Source organism: Artibeus jamaicensis, unplaced genomic scaffold (genome assembly GCF_021234435.1).
Source record: "Artibeus jamaicensis isolate MK-2021 breed Jamaican fruit bat unplaced genomic scaffold, CSHL_Jam_final contig_233, whole genome shotgun sequence".
Classification (NCBI taxonomy): Eukaryota; Metazoa; Chordata; class Mammalia; order Chiroptera; family Phyllostomidae; genus Artibeus; species Artibeus jamaicensis.
In genome coordinates, this window is record NW_026521486.1 from 27,023,843 (window position 1) to 27,043,621 (window position 19,779).

Here is a 19,779-nt window from a genome sequence, read left to right on the forward strand (position 1 = left end):
TGTTATTGAATGCCACCAAGCAGCAAAATACACAGTTAACATGTTAAAACCCATGTAGTCAGTGTTGACATAGTTATTGGGGAGAACCCTTCAAGTACAATAATGGAAAAATTAACCCAATATTGAGCAAAACGCAGATCATTGAAATTTAATCATTAGCATTTACCAAACTGGTACAACAGTTTGGAATTTCACTGTTTTAAGCAAAAAGGAGGAAAAGTTGAGAAAGAGGGGAGAGAAAAACATAATAAAGTAAATCAAATAATTTGGAAATTATAAATACGTTGGTTAAAGTGCTGGGTTGTGAGTATGGAGAAAAGTAGCCTGGATAAGGGGGCTTGAGGGCAACCGACCAAGTGTCCAGGTCACTGCCTGGAGATGGTGACTGGCAGCTGGTAAGAATTTCCCGGAGTGTGAGTGAGAAGAAACAAGCTTGTGTGGCTGGGGGTCCTCAGCTGGACAGCAGGAAGATTTCCTGACTGTAAATGTCAAGAGCTCTGGTTTACAGGATCAAAGGGAGGCTTCTGGGATGTGCCTGTCCTTGGAGTATTTTTCAGCCTCAAGCAGCAGACTGTTTGGGTGGTTTTCTGCAGCCCCGTGGATAGACTGGACGGTTTGCTCAGAATCCACCCGTCTCATGTTGCAGAGAGGTGGGCCGTACACAGCTGCTTTCAGTGTACTTGCCAGCTGCTGACTCCCAGCTCAGAGGCTAAAGGGAACAACTAAGTCTTTCACACTCTGTTCCTCACTTGGACCAGTCCTTAGGTGTACGCTGTGGTTTTTCAGCTCTTGAGCACTTAGGTACTTTTCTTCTGAGCCAAGGGCCTCCTGGGAACAATGTAGCATTTGTGTGTTGACAGTAACAGCCTATGAGCCAGAGACACTTGGCCAAACCCTCCCTCCCACGAAGGGTTGGATGGCACATCTCACCTGCAATAATCTGGGCTGAGTCAGCACTAGCTGGCCCCACCGCCAAAGTGCTCCCCTCCTCCTACCTCTTCCCTAACCTGTTACCTGATTCGAGTCTGAGCAATTTGGCTATCTTTACAAGAATCCTCCCGGAGGATGGTCTCTGCCCACCTCCCATCCCACCCACGGAGTGAACAATAACAAATTAGTGGCTTGTAGCCTGACAGTGGGCACCAAATGGTGAGGTCCCTACCACTTAGTTGGGCAGCTGGGTATTTACAAAAGGTTTGCAGAGAGATGCCAGTCTTTTCTTATAACATTATTGCCTTTTATTGTGCAGTTGTGGATGTACATGTGGAGTTAGGGATGCTAAACAAGCATTGAGTTTTTACATGGTCTGTTTCTGTTGAGTTCAGAACCTTAGGAACATCATTTGACTTCTGGCAAGAAGACCATTCCAGAAAGGAGTCTAAAACCATCCTTTTGATTTTGGGCCAGAATCAGAAGCAGGATATGTACTTATGAAGAAACTAGAGTTTCAACCCTTAAGTAACACTAATAGAGAAGAAATTATGTTATGTGTAAGTCACCTGCAGTGTCCAAATACAATACGAAATGATAAATCAGAACATTTCCTTTGAGGCATGTCTATTCTTCATAGTGGTACCATATACTTCTCTTAAAGCCTTCATCCAGTGGTATCATGGTGGTACTGCAGTGTATGGGTCTGTGTGGTATGAACGTGTAAGAGAAAGTTGGATAGGTAGTGAGAGCGTGTAGGCAAATTAAAAGAAAGCACAAGGAGAGTAAAGGAGATTGTAAGGAACGAAACGGAGCTGTGTGTGTGTGCAGGGTCAGATGATTTCCTTGCTTAGTGTCTCTGAGGTTTGGGTTGCCCCTGTTTTCAGCATAAAGTAGATACTTGGTGGCGTGCAGAAGTACCAGAGATTTCAGAGTTCCACCTTTTGAGTCTTTTCTTCTGATTCATTGTCTTCTCTCTGAAAAACACCATGACATGCTATTTAGATTTGGAGTCTGTTCTTGTGTTTTGAGCTATAAGATTAGAAAATGTTGTTTGAGCTGTTTAGTTAACACTGGAAGTTCCAAATCTACCTGCAATTTTTATCTCATGAAATCTTTACATGGAACTGGATTTGTTTCCCATGGGTATTGTGCTCAGTATGGTGAGATCCCAAATTCAGCTCCTTTGAATAAACAAGACCTTTTCAAACATGCTTTTGTAGTTCTATTCCGAGGACTATATCCTCACAAGCATCCAGGCTCCATCTACCATGTTCTCATATACCTTTGCTCTTAATGAAATCCAGTGGAGCCAAAGAATTTTTATTCAAAAGGAACTACCGGGGATCTAGAGAGGCAGAAACTCCGCTTGCCTTCCCTGCAGTCTCACACTCACCGGCCAGTTCCCTTTTAGGAATCCATCACAAAAGTTTTGCACAAGCTCTACTGAAACTTCAGCCATGGGCCGTGTATCCCACTCCTCCTCGGGACTCCGGTAAATCGCCAAAGCAGGCAGTTCGGACGTCTTTAGTTTAAAATATGATATCACCTTCTCGTTTTCCTTTATTCCACTGTCCACCAGAATGAAAAGAATCTGCAGTTGGGGAAGGTGGAAAGAGAGCTCTGTCTGAGGTCCTGGGGGGAAGGAGGCATCTCGTAATTGTGGCAGTTCACTCAGACTGGATTTACGGTTTGTGCCGCACAAATGACCTCTCGGTTGAACCAGAATGAGTGTGTGTTTGTTTTGTATTGCTTAGGTATGTTATCCCTTCAATCGTGTTGATTTAATTTCAAGAACAGGGGATTGAAAGAGACTTTAGGGGTTACCTTTAGTGATTAAGTAAATAGAGCCTATTGGTTAAAAGCAGAGAATAAATTTTAAACTTTGTCTCTGGTACTATTTAGCTGTGTGACTCTGAGCACATTACTTAGCCTCTCTGAGACTCAAGTGTTCTCATGGCCAAAATGGGCTTTTGTTGGAGATTAAATGAGAGGATTCATTTAGTATTTCTAGTACAATTTCTAGCATACAGTAAGTGCTTGACAAATGTTAACTATTCTATATTATTAGATCAAACCTTCTACCTAAAGTAGAAATCTTATAATATTGTGGTTAGAGAATTATCTAAATTCAGTAACGCTGACAACTTATTGTGTTATGAAAACAACCATCAGAAAGTTAGCTTATTTTATTATCAGGTAGTTATCATCAAACAGGTAATTTAGTTCAATGCAGTAACCTTGAAGTTGTTGAAGTTTTACTGTTTGGTGACAGCAAGTGGAACTACATTGTTTATGTATTTACTGTCCCTTAGCCACCAGGTGCTGAACGTCCATTAGGCTCCAGGAATGTGGTAGGTGTTCGGTATGAGAAATAAGTCCTGAGGTCTAAAACTTTAAAAGACTAGGGTAAGAAGAAAAACATTGTAACGAATAGGTAATTTTTATTTTCAGTATCTTTGAGTCTCTGTTTTGTCTTCACTTGTCAATGTAGTGAAAGAGCAACAGACTTTACCACTAATGAAAGGCATAAGTACACAGGCCTGGAAGAGTACAAAATACATATCTTGAATTTTAAATCAGAGTAATGTGATTTAGTATGTCCCAGTTCTCGCTTTATTTCTTAACCATATTAGTTTTCCTTATCTATCTCACTCCCTTAGCCCCATTTTTCTTTTCCTACTGTGCTGGTGCTGAGTTTTCAAAAGGGTGTCTCCTAATCCAGACTTACCTTTCCTTGGAAGAGCTTAGCTGCCTTCTGGTAGCTGTGCATGCTTTCTTCATACTCAGGAGAGGCCTTGTTCATCATCAGAAGAAGATGAATCTGAATCACGCTATTAAATAGGCCAATCACAGTCTGGCAAGTTGAAATGGATTATAACGGAGTGAAAGAGAGAGGGAGAAAAAAGCCCATTAATGGTAACCCAGTGACTAGGTAGAGTGCAACAAAAATGAGAGCTGTTCACCCGTAACACGGTGGTAACTAGCCTCTCAGATCCTTTCAGTGAAGCTCACCCTCTGGTTTTCACACTGGGCTGATCTCTTTTCCCCACACTGAGTAGGGACCAGTGGAGTAACCAGTGAGATGTGGTGGAAATGATGGAGTGCGACGTCCAAGGTGCAGTCGTTAAAGGCACTGTGGTTTCTGCCTTGCTCTCACATCACTCATTCCAGGGAAAACTAGTCCCAAAGTTGGAAAGATTCACATGGTGAAGGACTAGGCCTCCTATTAACAGCCAGCACTACTTGCCAGTCATGCGATTGAGCCAGGCTGGAAGCAGATTCTCCAGCCCCGGTCACACCTGCAGATGACATTGCCTCCCTGACAAATGACTGTAACCTCACAAGAGGCCAAGAACAGAAGCACCTGGCTGACCTAGCCAGTTCTGAATTACTGACCCACAGAAACTGTGTGGAATCCATTTTTACTGTTTTAAGCTGCTAAATTTGGGAATAACCTGTTATGTAGCAATAAACAACAAATACAAGGGGGGGGAGTCAAAAAACCTGGAATTGATTTATAGAAAATTGTGTATTTATTCTTACATGTTCAAACTTCGGTCACCTTCAAAGTACTCTCCATTGGATGCAGTACACATATCAAGATGTGTACATTGCTCTGTAGAGACCCTCTTACTCTCTTGGCCAATGGAGAGGGGGACCCAAAATGGGTTCTTTCCCCCAAATTTTTCTCAGTAGTTTAAAACTAGATTTTAGATTTTCAATTTAGGATGCTGGATGTTAAATAATTGTCTCTTGCTTGATTAGATTCTGCTAGTTGAATTTAAAGCATGCATCTACTCTCCTAAAGTAGACAGGGAGATGATTCTTCAGAAGAGTCAAGAAGCCAAAGCTAAGAAGTTAAAAGTTACCTTTGTTTTAGTGGAAGGGATTAGACATATCAGAAGCGATTAGTTTAATACCAATAGACACAGCCTGATTCTTTGTCTGGAAGCCAAGGATTGAGTGTGTGCATTAAAAGTGCACAGCAGGCCAAATACTCACCTATGAGTTTCTGCCCAGTTGCTACTGGTGCAAACCTCTGCCCCCTGGGCACCTGAGAAATAGCTCTGTAGTGCGGGCAGGTCTCCAAATGAGAAAGGTATTACTTTAGGGAAATGAAGTCACAATAAAAGTTGAACTTGCTTCTCTAAAGAAATTTTTATTTAATTCTTTTTGAGGTGACTTACTTTCACAACTAACATAAAACTTTAAAAAAATGTCATTGTTCTCTAAGATAGAGATGGACTGGACATAAGAACTTGGACAAGTTCTTGCCCCTGCCTTAAGCCTCAGAACTCCAGGGCCCTGAGACCATAAACCCAGGGACCATAAAATCAGTCTTTCTGGTTCCACATGCACTCCTGGATGCCTGATAGACACAGTGATGGAAGTGGTGGTGGTCTAGGAGAAAAAAATGCCTTTTCAATGATTCCTGCCAATGCCCCCGGGATGCATGTGTTTGAAATCTTAGCAAAAGTGGAAATGGAGTCACCACTCCATGGAGACAAACATGGTGTGAGGGGGGGGACAGGAATTTAGTCAACAGGAAAAGGGGTGTTTTCTATTGAAGGCTGGGAGGGCAATGGAAAAACCACAGGATTCAGTCAGAGAGACCAGTCATGAAAAAAAGAAGGGACAAGTGCAGAAAGGGCTGTCTCTGAAGCTCACATTTCCAGTCATATGACTTTGAGGAAATTGCTTTGCTTTTCTGCACTCCGTTTCCTGTCCTGTCACATGGAAATAGACAGTGCGAACTAATGCATGATGAGTTCAATGTGCTGCCTTTAATCAAGCCTTTTCTACTAATTGTGTGATCTTGAATGAGTCAGTTGGATCTTGAATGTTTCTATAAAATGGGCATAATAATTTACTTCTACCTCAAAAAAAATCAATGCAAAGATTCAATTTGAATATGGTAGGAAAGGGAGTTGTCATTTCTAAAAATCATGACATGCATGTAAATAAAATATTGTTCTTAGAGAATGCATAGTGGCTCTGAGCTGATGTAGATCACCAGAAATTAATACCGCATCACGCCATGATCTCTGCCAGGAAGAATAAAAGGTGGGCTATTAAACTCTATAAGCTATGGAGTGTCAGAAGGCCAGAAGATCATCAGGACAAGTAGACCAATGGCTTATCCAGGCTGCATACAGCAGGCAACACTAAAGGAAGACAAACCTGGAAAGAAAGCTGACTCACCTGGAGGGTCTAGGTATGTGCGGGTAGAGCCAGACCTGGAATTTTTAATTACGAAGCACTGGGAAAAAGTGCCTAAAAATTTTCGTAGAAATTTTATGTAACTGCGACATCCAAGTATGTGATCAGTAGGCTTTATTTTTTAAAGATTTTTTTGTCTATTGATGTATTTTGCTGCACTTTTAAGAAGTATTGGTTCCTGATGCTTTCGGGAAACAAGGGGCCTTCAGCATCGATTGTGCTGTGGTTTGAGAAGCGTGGTCTGGAGCGTTGCTGGGACCAGGCTGCCCTCCTGGATCACTGTCAGGCAGCAAAACTCAGGAGTTTTTGCATCAGTCGCCTTAACGTTGCATTACAGCTCTTTTTTATTAGTCATGTGATAGGTCATTTAACTTTTCTGATTCTGTTTCTTTGTTGAATAGGGGCAAGTCCATCAACCTTAAAGGTTGCAGCAAGGATGACAACATAAACAACTAAGGTGTTGGATTAACTGCAGATACTCTTGCTATTGGTCAAAGGATCAGAACTCCTGGGGGCATAGATCTCTGCTATGAGGACAAGTATCCTCCCTGACACAGGGACTTTAGGGGCTGGAGGCAGGGGCTGTTGTTTACCACAGGATTGTACTCTGTCACCAGGCGGAGACTGTTGATCTCAATGAAACGGCTTAATTTGTTGGCATCAATGTTTTTAATGGCTTCACTCTCTAAATTCAGTTGTCCGTTATCCACCTGAGAGGCACAAAAAATAATGAAATTGTCATCATTCTGTCTTCATTCATTCATTGGCAAATGTTTCTGAACTACCTACCCTGTGTCAGGCACTGACTAGAACTCCAAACACAGAAAGGTAAATAGGAAATGTTCCCTGCCCTTGAAGAACACACTGTCCTGTGGGACCCAGAGAAGTGAACAGACATGACCCACAGGATGTGGCAAGTGTCATCACAGGCCCGAATGTTATCTCAGGAAGAGCAGAAATGCCTTCAGAAAGCGGTGTCTCTCTTAGAAAGTTGAAAATGCATCCATAAGTTTTACATGTAGGTTACCTCATCATTCGGTTCAAAGTGTTTTTAAATATCTGTTCTTATTTCTTTTCTAAACTTTTCTTGTTATTAATTTCTAGCTTAATTTTTACATTTTATATCTTTTGTCAACTTCTATATATGTTATTTGTGTCCTTGAAACTGCGTATAGTTTACACAGTTTTTGAATGAAGCATTCCTTCCGTATGTGCACATGCAGTCACATGGTTAATTTTATTACATTCTCATTGACTTTTAAAACCAGCTTATTCTATGAAGAGAGGAGTCTTAAAATATTCTGGTATGATTGTAGATTGAACCATTTTTCTTAGAGTTCTGTCAGTTGTTCTGGCTCTATTGTCTCAGGTGATATCAATGCAAGTTTAGAATTCTTAAATCTTCTGGACAGACTGAAAGTTTATCATTAAGAAGTGTCATTCTTTATCTCTAAGGATGCTTGTTGCCTCAAAGTCTGCTTTGCTTAGTGTTAATATACTTATTCCAGCTTTCTTTTGGACGTGTTTGCACCATATATCTCTATCCTCTTATCTTCATATTTTACTTGTGTCTCTGTGTGGTTATGTCTTAAAATAATGTGTCCCTTATGAAAAGCACATTGTTATATTTTTAAATCCAGTCTGGTAGTCTGTTTTTTAATCTGTTATTTTTGTAATGTACTTAGTAATACTTAATTAAATATTCATTTTCCATTGGCTCTGCCTGTTCTGAAGTCCTTTAAATTTTTTTCTAGCCTATTTTGAATTGATTGAATACTTTTGTATTATTTGTTCTTTTCCTTTATGAACTTAGAAATTACAGAGGCTTTAATTATTTTTTTAGGATTATATAACGTGCATTCTTTACTTATCAGAATCTAACATGAATTGATCATTTTAACTTCTTCTTGGCATTGTAGACATTAGAACATTCTAATACAGTTTGCCTCCTCACAAGTCCATTCCCTCACCTACGCTTAAGACTTAAAGATGATTACTGCTGTGTGTTTTAATTCTAAATCTCACAAGACATTCTTATTGTTGTTACAGAGTCAACGTACATTTACATTTATGCCTACACGTACATTTTGTTTGTTTTCATTTCTTGCTGTATTTTTGAGCTTCTCTCTGGAATTTTTTTCACTCCTCCTAGAACAACCTTTGGGATTTCCTTTAGCATGAATCAGTTCTGCTGGGTGACATCCTCTCAGTTGGGCTTGTCAGATATTTTTGTTTCACCTTTACTTTTGAAGGTTATTTTTGTTGGGGGTAGAATTCTAAGTTGATAGTTATTATCTCTTAGTTTTGCAAGATACAATTCTTTAAATTCTGCATTCCACTCTTTCTATTGAAAAGTCATTTGTGAATCTTAATAATACTCCTTTGAGATTACTTTGAGAGTAATTTCTCTTTTCTGATTTAAGATTGTTTTCTTTTTCTTTGAGGGTCAGCTATTATATATGATATGGCTAAGAGTAGATTATATATATGATTATATATATAATTAATATGTCTACAAGTGTATGTATGTATGTATTTTTATATTCATATATGATAAACCTAATCGAATTTCAGAAATTAAGATGATTTAAGTCCATGCTGCAGCTTGTGGTTTATCCTTATTTTGAGAGTATTTTTCTGTGGGGTCTAAAGTAGAGCAAAGGGTATTTTGCTAGATTTGCCTTGTACTTCCTCTTCTGGGCTCTAGACTTCAACATTTACTTTTCTGGCTCTTTATTAAAGTTTTCTAGTAAATGCTTTATTAAATTTTTTTAATTAAAAATTTATTAATTCAAAAAATGCTAATAAAGCTCTTAGCTTTTTGGCTGCTTCTCCTAGAACCCACAAAAGCCTCCCGGATGAAAAGCACTCCTGATGATACAGGGTGCAGCCAGGGGGGGCCCCCCAAAAAAGATTTGGAATGGTGTCCAGAATTCAAAGTGTATAGAAATATTGGAGAGACATATAAGATGTCCTCACCCCCCCCCCCAGGGGGAAGAAAGAATGGAGCCAGGGCCATTGAGAGCTATTTTGCATAGCAACAGTTTTGGAGCTAACCTCTGGAGGAATGGTTATTTAACATATCTATAACCTTTAACTGGTTTCATAGATATGTTAAATAGCAGTGGCCAAGTTGGGAGCCAGAGAGAAGGAACTGAGCAGGGACTCAGGATGGAAACTAGGGGCTGTGCTCCTGAGAGAGAAGGAACTAGCAGAGACTCAGAATGTAACTAAGGGCTGCTCTCCTGAGTGAGAAAGGCTTGGACTCAGGAGGATGTAACTAAAGTCTGCACTCCTGAGTGAGAAAGACTGGGACTCAGGAGGATGTAACTAGGGGCTGCGCTCCTGAGTGAGAAGGCCTGTGTGAGAGCTTGGAAAAGACTGGCTCCGAGACATGAAGGGTCCCCGCTTGGCCAGATGGAGGGAGAGCCACACGGTTTCAGCAGAGTGAGGACCCCCTCTTGGTGAGGTGAAAGAGGGAGCCACGTGGTTTTGGCGGAGTGCGGACCCCCTCTTTCCCAGTTGAAAGGGAAAAACCACGCAGCTTTGCCAGAATGGAGATCCCTGCAGCCAGGTGAAGAAGAAAGCCACATGGTTTTGGTGGAGTGCGGACTCCTGCAGCTTTGGTAGAAGAGGCCCACGCGGCTTTGGGGTGCCCCCTCTGGCCGCGGGGCCTGAAAAGCAACAGAGACTTTGACTGGAACTGGGTACAAAGGACTCTTGCCAGTGGACCATGAGAGGGTACCACAGTACTTTGGATTAACTGGAGATCCTGCCTGCACAGTGACACAGCTGACGGTGCCAGCGGCCTGAAAAAGGGACGTGTGCTCTTTTCCTGATTTACGGTACCCGGAATTGGGACAGTGGGAGAAGGGAGCGCTGTGTGGGTGTAGGTGTATACCCTAAAGGACTTTGATATTTTAGTGGTGGCATTAGGCCTGAATAGCATTAAATAAATATTTTGTTTCCTTTTCACAAATCTCTGGCTTTAAGAGATGTGTTTCCAATTGGCGGCGGACAGAAGGGCCCAGTAGATTTTAGTATTTTGGTTTTCGGGAGGGGCCCCTGTTGTATAGCAGTTTTGGGCATCCCTAGGTGGGCCAAATATTGTATTGCCCCTCCCTCGGACCACCTCCTCTTGTTCGGTAACACTGATACACAGAGTTTACCTTTTGGGTTCCTTCCATCTTCTAGATCTTAGTCCAGCCATTTTCCCCTCTTAATAATTCTTGAAAGCCCTCATTTTGGGCCCAGCTTTTAAAAAAATTGCCTTTTGTGGAAGGGATTGTCTAGTTAACTGATTGAATATCCAAGATACACATTTTAGAACTACCTTTCCACCTTACTCAGATATATTAAAAGATAGGGTTTCATATGGCCACTGTGCCCAGCTTTTCTCATTCATCTTTCCCAGTCTACTTGTGCCCATAAAGACACAAGGTAGTGCTTCCATCACCCATAGCAACTATATCTACGAATAAAAATTATCAGGGCTAGTCCTGAATAAGTCTGTTTCCTAAAATATCATTATTATCGTTTGGGTCACTTTTGAGATTCTTGGGCCACTGACCCTTTACTTCTCTTTAACCTCTTTCCCTTACATCTACTATATTGTTTCTACCCAATCAGATCTTGCCATGGATCTGAACTATCCTTTACTGCAAGAAACCTCCTTCAGTCTACCCAGCAAAGTCAAAGGTAAGTATCATTTTAGTCTATGAATGATGGAATTCAGGCAAGGGTGACTCAAAGTCACTAAACAATAGAAGTCCAGTCCAAGATTGTTCTTTATTGTCACCACTATAGTGACTCCATTTTTCAGGGTGTTCAAGGTGGGCTCCCACTAGGTCAGTGAGAAGCAGTGTGGACCTTCCAGAAGCTCAGTGTACTCTTTATGGTTAGTTTTATTAATTCTTGGCATAGCTAATCATTCTTTTATAATCCATTCATTTGTTTATGAATTATTTGTTGAGCGCTTTCTATATGTGAGGCTCAGACATGCTGATATTCACTCAAATACAAATTTTACCACTTTATTTGATGACTGTTTTCACAACTCAAATCTATCAAATAAGTACTGAGGTACAGAAAGTGTTTGTATTTCAAAAAAGAATTTTGAAAAAAATTAATCAAAACCATAGGATATTTTAAACTGTGAACTCCCTTTGTATATTTAATTGTTTAAAAATTCCAGAAGTTCTGGGTAGAAAGCTTGAGCAGAAATATAAATGCAAGAGAAAAGGTTTTTCCAGGTGGAGTCCTGGCCCAGCCCACTACCATTCCCCTCCCCAGGTCGGTGAGAGTGAGGAGAGGAGCAAAATGAGCACGCAGATTTTTGCTGTGTAAGGATTAGCTTGCCAGCTGGCGCGTGTCTTTCATACTGAAGTGTTCGCTGATTTCTACCTTCAAAACCACTATTATGATCATCACAATTAGGGTCTTTAAAATACTTAATATGTCTGAACACTTCCCGATTATTTTTCTGGAAACTCGGAGGCGGGTACCTGCACCTCAGCTTGCACAGCTGTGCTCTGGGCAGGAGCCCCGCCCTCCAGCTCTATTTTCCAGGCAGTCCCTCACTCTTCCCAGAACAGGGAAAACAGGAAACACCAGTTACTGTAGGTGTTTCTGGGCTTAAGGAATGCAGCCCACTGGAGGTAGAAGATGTTCCGTGATAACATTCTCTAGGAAGCCAGGAGCTTTGTTAAAAACCACCCTCCTGAAGTCTATCCAGCCTGTATGTTTCGTTGCATGAAACATGCCTGATTATTTCATTATTTCTTAAATGAATACACTTCGGAGGATTCAGGTGGAGCGTTTCTGGAAACAGCATTTGAACAGGAAATCTCTGTTCTGTAATGGAAATTATTTGCATAATGCAAGGGAAAGAAAATATGACCCTAGAACAAAGATTTGGGGGAAAATGTTATGTATTTTTCCAGTTTTTGGAAAGAATTTTCCTGGAGATAGCATAGTATTGTTCTCTTCAAGTAAAGAGGGATCAGATGAAAAGCAGAAAGAGTAAGCCAGAGGACTTCCACTTGAAAGTGTAATTTTGAGGTTCTCTGAGTGTCTGAAATGAATTATTTTATATTTTAGACACTACTTATATTATACCAACAGCTTTAATCATTCTTTCTCTGTTAATTATGGTAGTATTTTAGCAATATCCCTTTCAATTCCTATGTATTTCTTTTAGTTAACAACCCAGCTTTTCATAAAAGGTATTAAAGTCGTCCTCGTTTACATCACAGTTACAGTGTTAAGTACTTGCATGCCACTGAGAAATCATTCGTTAAGCAAATATCCTCATGTTGCTGGCTTTTAAAAATATTTTTAATAAACTGCTTAGCTTACATTACATTGGGTAAATATGTATTTTAGAAAAATATTTAATAATTTGACATGTCTTATTCTTGCATTGATTATCACTTCATTTTCATGTACTGGTCTCTTCTGATTATTTGGCAAGGTGCATTTCTTAAAATAAGTACCCACCAAATAACTGTGAAGGGAATGACAGAGTGACTCTGCTCTATTTCCATTACTATCCCAATGGATCAAAGTTAGGCTAATTCGTTTCTTAAAATAGACATGATTGAGGAAACCGAAAGCAGGGTTATGTTCAAGGAACATCTGAAATTCCATTCAGGACAGGCTCATGCTTATTCAGCCCAGGCCCGTGTCTCTGTTGGGGGGGGGCAGTAAGAGTTCTGCGGGTGGCTGTAAGGGTCTCCCTGCCGTCATGCACGTGAGAGACAAGCTGCCATCCAAAACAGACAGGCCATCACACACAACTTGCTATCGCCCCATTTTCCTCACATTTTTCCTGATGATGACTATCTAACCTGCTTGCACCATTTCTGTAAAGTGGTGCATCCCACAGATGCAGCTTTAGCTGGTCTCCTATTTATGCTGCAGTATTTCAAGCATCCGGTCAGTCATGTTAACCCTTATAGTCTTATTAAGTTTTCATGGATCATTATTTTACTGTATCTCTAGATATGTCCTTAAAGTTGAAAACTCTACATGTTTAAATTCTGAAATTTTATTGACAAAATTTGTAATGTCTAGATTAAATCTTGAGAAGTAACCCGAGGGTTGGCTAAGTAGAGACAATGGGGATAGGGAAATGGTTTAGGAGAAAGTACTTTTAAACAGTAGGCTTTAGAATGACGGGCACGAGAGCAGATAGAATCTAGGAGTAAAAACAAAGGTTTTCCTCAGGAATAAGTGCTTTAGAAAGTCACTGTAGCATCATAGACAAGGTATGCTTTGGAATCAGCGACACAAGATAAGAGTCAGATGTCGGTTGGATTATACTTGTGAGACTTTGGACAACGCAATCAACCTCATGGAACTTGAGTTTCCTTATTGATAAGGCAGGGTTAACAATAATTATTTCATCAAATTCCTGTGTAAACTAGATGGTAGAACAATGAAAACACCTAGTGTAATGCCTATTATAAATCAGGCATGAAACAAACAAACAAACAACAAACCAAATTTAAGAGGAAGGTAAGTACCAGAAAATTGCAACAAGTTCACATTTCCCAATGTAAAGAATAGTTTTAGTTGATACTATCTTTAAAAAAAAGAGGTATCCCAAAGTCCTAAATAACAATTCGGTTAGAATATGTATTCAACTTGGAAAGTATAAACTGAGAAATAATTGTTTATCTAAAAGCTGGCATGGCATAAGTTGAATCTCTCCCGGACCTGCTAATGGAGTAGGACAAGAACCAGTGCATTCATTTTGGGTATGGCACAAAATAATCCTGTCCACAGAGGTCCCAAGGGTTCATTCAGAGCAGGTCTGTCACTAGCAGTAAACAAAAAACAGATGTGAAGAGCGAATGGCTCTGGGAAGTCATCACCAGGACTTTATAAAGAATAAATTGCAAGTAAAGCTAATACACCCACTAGAGGTTGAAAATTCTGTAGGGACATTGGAAGCAACAGCACTTGTTTTTCTTCCCCAGGAAAGTCTTGGTAGCACTAAGACTAAAATCAGGCCTTCATAAGATGTATAGACAACAAACCGGGAATGAAGCACCTATGGAGCTGTAGCTGATTAGAAACTTCGTGTTGAAGTGTCACTACCAATGGTTCAACAGTAACATGGAAGGCGTTACCTAACCTTCCATATCTTTCTTACCAAAGCTTTTCACAGAGGAGCTCGATTTCATCCCTTCTCACCATAATGAAAGCCAAACCTACCACTGCTGTCCAGGCGAGGGAAGGGCTGCTGAGGGTACACGTGCACCCACAGACATGCCTTCAGAGGTGAGTTAGTTCCCCAAACACTTCCCCAGCATCTTCTGGGTACTAGAGACATATTGTAGACCTTTAGAGTACAACAAGCGGATGTCTCAGTTTTTGCCCTTGAATAGCGGGGAATAAGGTGGGACCGGCGCAGAAGTACATGACCTGCACTACAAAGTGGTAAATGAAGATGAAGATGCGCAGATCTGGAGGAGTAGTGAGGCCAACTGGGAGAGTCCAGGGAGACTTTTGAAGGGTACGATGCCTGCCTGACTCGCTGGAATGTGAGGAGGATGACCCGGGTAAGGCTAAGTGAAAGGGGGACGCGGGGACAGCGCGTTGCAGGCGGAGGAATGGCCTGTGTGAAACTGTGGAATTGTGCCATCGTACTGGGTGTCATTGGGAATGGAGGAGATAAATCCCAGGGCGGGAATGTGCTGAAAAAGGGAATAGAGAAGCAGGTGGTGGTCAGGCCATAATAGGTTACATGTTTGAACATCTTGATTTTGGTCTTATAAGAAATGGGAAATGTTAAAAAGTTTTAAGAAGGGAGTGCCATCATCAAATTTCCAATCTAAATTCATCATCTTGATACCAATCTAAAAATTACATGTGAAGTTGTAAAGGGAGCCCAATTAAGAAGTTATGGAATCGTCTGTGCTGGTGCTAAGAGTCTAATAGAAGGAAATAGAAAGAGGGAAAGAGCGCATAGGTTCAGTAAGTTAGGAGGTCCAGTCAGAAAAAATGAGAGACTGGCGGAACATAGCCATTCAATAAAAAAGCATTTTAGAGGGAAAAACATGACTGAGCAGGTGCTGATGATAAACTCAGTGTAGAATGTGTTAAGACTGTAGAGCTTATGAGGGTTTTCAATCAGCAAGCGAGCGTTTGAATTATGGTAGAGGTCCAGGCCAGAGTGAAAACATTCCAAATCCTCAGCAAATACTTCATAGTCAAACGTGAGATAGAATCATGTTACCTGAGGGTTACACATTAATTAATTAACTAACTAACTAATTAATTAATTAAATGAACACTTAATGAGCACCCGATACCCAGCAGGCACTTTTTCAGACACTGTGGTTGAAGCAGTGAACCAGACAGTCTCTGCCTTCGTGAGGCTGGGAGTCTGTAACCTGGATGGGAAGAGCACTGGGGCAGGCAGTAATGCAGATGGAGGAACAGAAGGTCTCAAGGGGACTAAGAAAGGAGGGGAGGACCAGGAGAAGTAGGATCCTAGAAGTCAAGGAAAGAGAGACTGAAGAGAAAAAACATGGCCAACCTGTCAAACATGGCAGAGATGTTCGGAGCAATGAGACCCAAAACGTGCTGACCTGGAGGAAGGCAGTTTTGATGGAGTGCAGGGTACAGACTAGATAGCAGTGCACTTAGAGCTTAAAGAAAGCTGGAGATACTGAATATGAAATACATTTTAGACAGGTTTGGATAGGAAGTGAAACAGATTGACAGGATGAAGGCCAGAAGGGGAAGGACATTCAAACCAGAAATCTTGAAACTTTATCTTTGGCTCAGCTTCTCCTTCCCAGTGGACTCTGGTCATCTTTACCCAGATTCTCTACCAATAATACAGACTTAACTCCTCACCACAGCATCCCTGTTTCTGTATGGGCCCTCACTAGTCTTAGACACCCTAACTTTAAGCTTTGCCTCCTTTCCATCATTTTGATATCTAATCCTTGCAAGACCTGTCTTTTCTTCACTTTCTATTGTAACCTCTCTACTGTAACCCTTAGCACATGATCTGGTTTGCTAGCCTGACAAAAATTCTCTCCACTCTTGTCCTTTTACTTGGCAATGCATCTTACCCATCTGCCAAAATAGTGTTGCAATAACACATTTCTTTCACCTCACTCCCCTGATCTAAAGGATTTAGGGCCTTTCCTGTGCCAACCAAATGAAGTGAAAACCTATCAAGCTGCCATTCAAATTTCTTCACAATGTGATTCCAATCAAGCTTCTTTGTCTTATGTTCATTTCCCCAAAACCATGAAATCCAGTCAAATTGGCCTGGTTACTTTTTCCTAAGTTACATTTTTTTCTACCTTAGCCACAAATTCTCTTCCACGTTGTCCATTTTTTTTTCTATCCTTTAAGTCCAAGTTCAGTTGCTATTTTTTAAATAAATTTTTTGTCAGAATACCTACACTGCTTTTACCCTTTGAAACTATATAACACTTTATCCATTGTGATGTCTTTGTATTCTAGATACTTGTATATTATGTTTATGATCTCTACTTACTTTAAGATCTAGGAGAGAAGAGAATATGCTTAACATGGTTTATTATTAATACATGGCATATGACATACAGCAGTTGTTTAATAATGTTTAAATGTTAGTGAACTCCCAAAGAGATGAAAATATTCATTTTAGAGTTCAAAAGGATCTTAGAGATGATATGGGCAAACCGTTTTACTTTATAGGTGAAAAAAATTGTAGCTAAGAAGTGTTAGTGACCTGCCTAAGTCACATGACTGGTCAGCAACCAATCCCATTGCCCGACTCTCAGTCCAGACTGCCCTCAATTTCATGACAGCATCTGTATGGGAAGCCTGAGTTGAGCCATCACTCTTATTGTCACTGTTCCCAACTCTGGCATCATCATTAGTGGTAAAGACATAGACCTTTCCTAGTCTCACAAGTTTATGAGTTTACAACATAAGGTAAATAAAAACTAGGAGAAGGCTCGAGTTGCCTGCCCGACTTACCAGACGAAAGAGGGAAATGGTGTTTCCTGTGAGGTTGTAGTGGGCCAGAACCTGGGGGTCGGTGCTGATTCCAAATGCCACGTCTGGGAATTTTTGTACCGCATCACGGAATATGGACACTGTTGGTATTTCTAAATCCTAAAAACAAGGGGAAAGAAAACCCCACAAAGGCTATTTCAAAGGTGACATGGAACCAGAATAGGGAATTGAAGTGTGCTCACTCATACTAAAAATCGGAGACTTGGTTTAGTGTCCAGGGGAGTCATTTCCAGGCTGAGTGGGTTAATTGGCAAGTACAAAACTGTGTCTAAGCCCGGGACGCCTCTCTGGCCTTCCCATAGAACTCGCAGTTTGTTTGTAGTCCACAGGGGCCTCAAAATCACAGGGCCTGCAACTGTGGGCGGCATTGTCAACGACATACCCAAGAAGGCAAATGTTTTAGGAACAATTTGTGTAGGCAAAAAGAAATGCCAAAAATAAGAAAGTGTTATCAAAAGGGCCCCCCCCAAAAGAAATTAAAAGGGAAACTTACTAGTTTTGTTAACAACAGGTTGTGCAAAATGTGGAAGAACAGTCCTCCTACTGTGTGTAAGCCAGAGAGGCATTGCCCATGAAGGATCCTGTTCGTGACTTGTTCCAACTCTGGAGCGGCAGGGGGCAGGGAAGCCACTTTTGAGTGATGAGTCCTCATTATATCGCAAGCTGACATAATTTTCCCTGGTGTCGTAGGACCATTGCCCACAGCAGCGCAATGGTAACAATCAGGGCTGAACACATTCTGCTCTGATGCCTCTCTGGGTTGAAGGAGATGTGCAAATGGAAAGGAAGAAGGCTGGCCTTGCCTCTGAGCTCAAGCGGAGGGGCCCGGCACCTTGCTTATCTGAACATACGCGTGGAGGTCACCGGAGGCTAATTGTTAATCTAAGCTTCCCATTTTTCATTCTGCTCTTAAAAATGGAATTGCTTACAGATCAAACGTCGGCATCTGGTGGCTGATTTAAGTTATTGCACATGGCTCCATTTCCACCTCCTTGCCCCTCCCTGCCGTTCTGAGGGTGGCTGTTTTGGTCTACACCTCAGATCTCTCTCATCACTGAAAAATGTGCGCTCTTCTCTTCCTCCCCCACTTACACCTCATCACAGCTATTTCCAGCTGTGTACACAAAATGGCAGGGTGATGATGAGTTGGAATTAATGAATGGAAACTGACAAAAAGGTCTGCAATGAGAAAGGGCTTGATCAGCTGTGAGAATCACCAGATGTTAACCTCCAGAGAAAGATAAAGGTGCTAGAATAATGATCGCTCCTTTATGGCTGCTTTCATTAGCCAGACAGTCAACCTGGAAGATGGAGGCTAATACCTTCCATATATGAACCATCATTCTTTTTTAACACTTCAGAACCAAGAGACAGAAGACCGAAGGGCTACCTGTCTGGATGACAGAAGTTGGACTTACTCTGGCCGCTGACCCAGCAATCAGATACTGGCTTAAGTTTCAAAGCAACCACAGATGAGGAGACCCAGCCAGGAGCCTCAGAACTTTTGAGAAAGACATACTTCAGAGACAGGAAATGCCTAAACAACTGAGAGTTCTCAAATGAAAAAGCTGAAAGCAAACTCTGAGCCCCTTGGTTTCTAATGTAGTGTCATCCTGGCTAGATGGAGACTGTCACGGCTCCTTTGAGGCCAAGTTCCAGTTCTTTGGGAGAATAATGAGTAGGGCATATGGACAAACCTGGAAGAAGCCTATGAGAGCCACTTCGGCAGCAGCAATGAACTCCATGGCTTCTGGGACACCTGTGAGCCGCACAGGTTCCTGGGGAGCAGGGGAATCATCTACACAGAGAGACAGTGAGAGGGAAGCAGAAGGTATTAGGGCACTGAGTAGGGAGCAAGCAGCTCCATCCTGCTTCTCTTCCCTCGAAGGCCAAGGAGCTCTAGGGGTGCAGTTATTATTCTTCCAAGGCTTTATTTATTTATTTGTTTTCCCAACATATGGAGGGTGACCCCACCGTATGGCTGCTGTCAGAAGGGTAATGCCAGACCTCTCCCCTCCCCACTAGGCAGGCAGCACAGGTGCTTATCCAGCATGTCCCGGGGAATCTCCAAGATCTGGAGGACAAGTATGTGGAGTGTTACCTTGTTCCCTTCCCTTCTCTTAACAACTTTCACCCCACAGTCACCCAAGTTTGTTTGTGTGCTTGTTTTACCTGAGGCTTCTTGAATTTCTGCAACAACATCTGGGGACAGCTTGCACGTGAAGAGAAATAATAGAAACACGCATCCGGGCAGCATCGCTTCCATTGCTCTTCTGCTCCTGATCCAACCCCTGACTCTGTGTTCCGGGACACGGGTGCAGGGCAGCCCACCCTGTGGTTGATGGACTGTGTGTTGTCAGAGCTTTGGGAACTTTGCAGCTGGCGCTAGGGGGACCTTCAACTTCCGAGATAAAAGGCCAAATTTAGTGACAGGGCCTCAGAGCCAAACCAACCCAAGGAAAGTCAAGTCAGTTCATTAAAATAAGAAAAAAAAATTCCATGCCTGGCCTTGCCCTGAGCAGTAGGCATACACAGACGACTTCGGTCTGATCCAGCCTCTCCCAGCTTAGATTGTTGATGTGCAAAATGGACAAA

The 19,779-nt window shown here is 41.6% G+C and overlaps 1 protein-coding gene across 2 annotated transcripts; it reads right to left on the bottom strand.

Moving 5' to 3' along the window:
• Nucleotides 1-1,241: 1,241 nt before the first annotated feature.
• On the bottom strand, nt 1,242-19,574 carry ERP27 (endoplasmic reticulum protein 27). Of its 2 annotated transcripts, XM_037136624.2 has the most exons (7): nt 19,357-19,574; nt 18,882-18,982; nt 17,146-17,283; nt 6,747-6,863; nt 3,662-3,787; nt 2,327-2,524; nt 1,242-1,907 (listed from the first exon to the last, which is right to left on the bottom strand). In XM_037136624.2, exons 1-7 carry the CDS (start codon nt 19,448-19,450, stop codon nt 1,860-1,862), a joined length of 822 nt encoding a protein of 273 aa, XP_036992519.2. In that variant the 5' UTR covers nt 19,451-19,574; the 3' UTR covers nt 1,242-1,859. The 2 variants fall into 2 exon arrangements, with proteins under 2 accessions (XP_036992519.2, XP_036992517.2); XM_037136622.2 differs by lacking the exons at nt 18,882-18,982; nt 19,357-19,574 and adding an exon at nt 17,678-18,025.
• Nucleotides 19,575-19,779: the final 205 nt, after the last annotated feature.

Coding starts and splice junctions, on each gene's coding strand:
- ERP27 (XM_037136624.2), bottom strand. CDS start 19,450: ATGGAAGCGATGCTGCCCGGATGCGTGTTTCTATTATTTCTCTTCACG. Junction 17,284..18,881: donor CTCTCATAGGCTTCTTCCAG/GTTTGTCCATAT, acceptor CCTTGTTTTTAG/GATTTAGAAATACCAACAGT. Junction 2,525..3,661: donor CTAAGCTCTTCCAAGGAAAG/GTAAGTCTGGAT, acceptor CCCCAACTGCAG/ATTCTTTTCATTCTGGTGGA.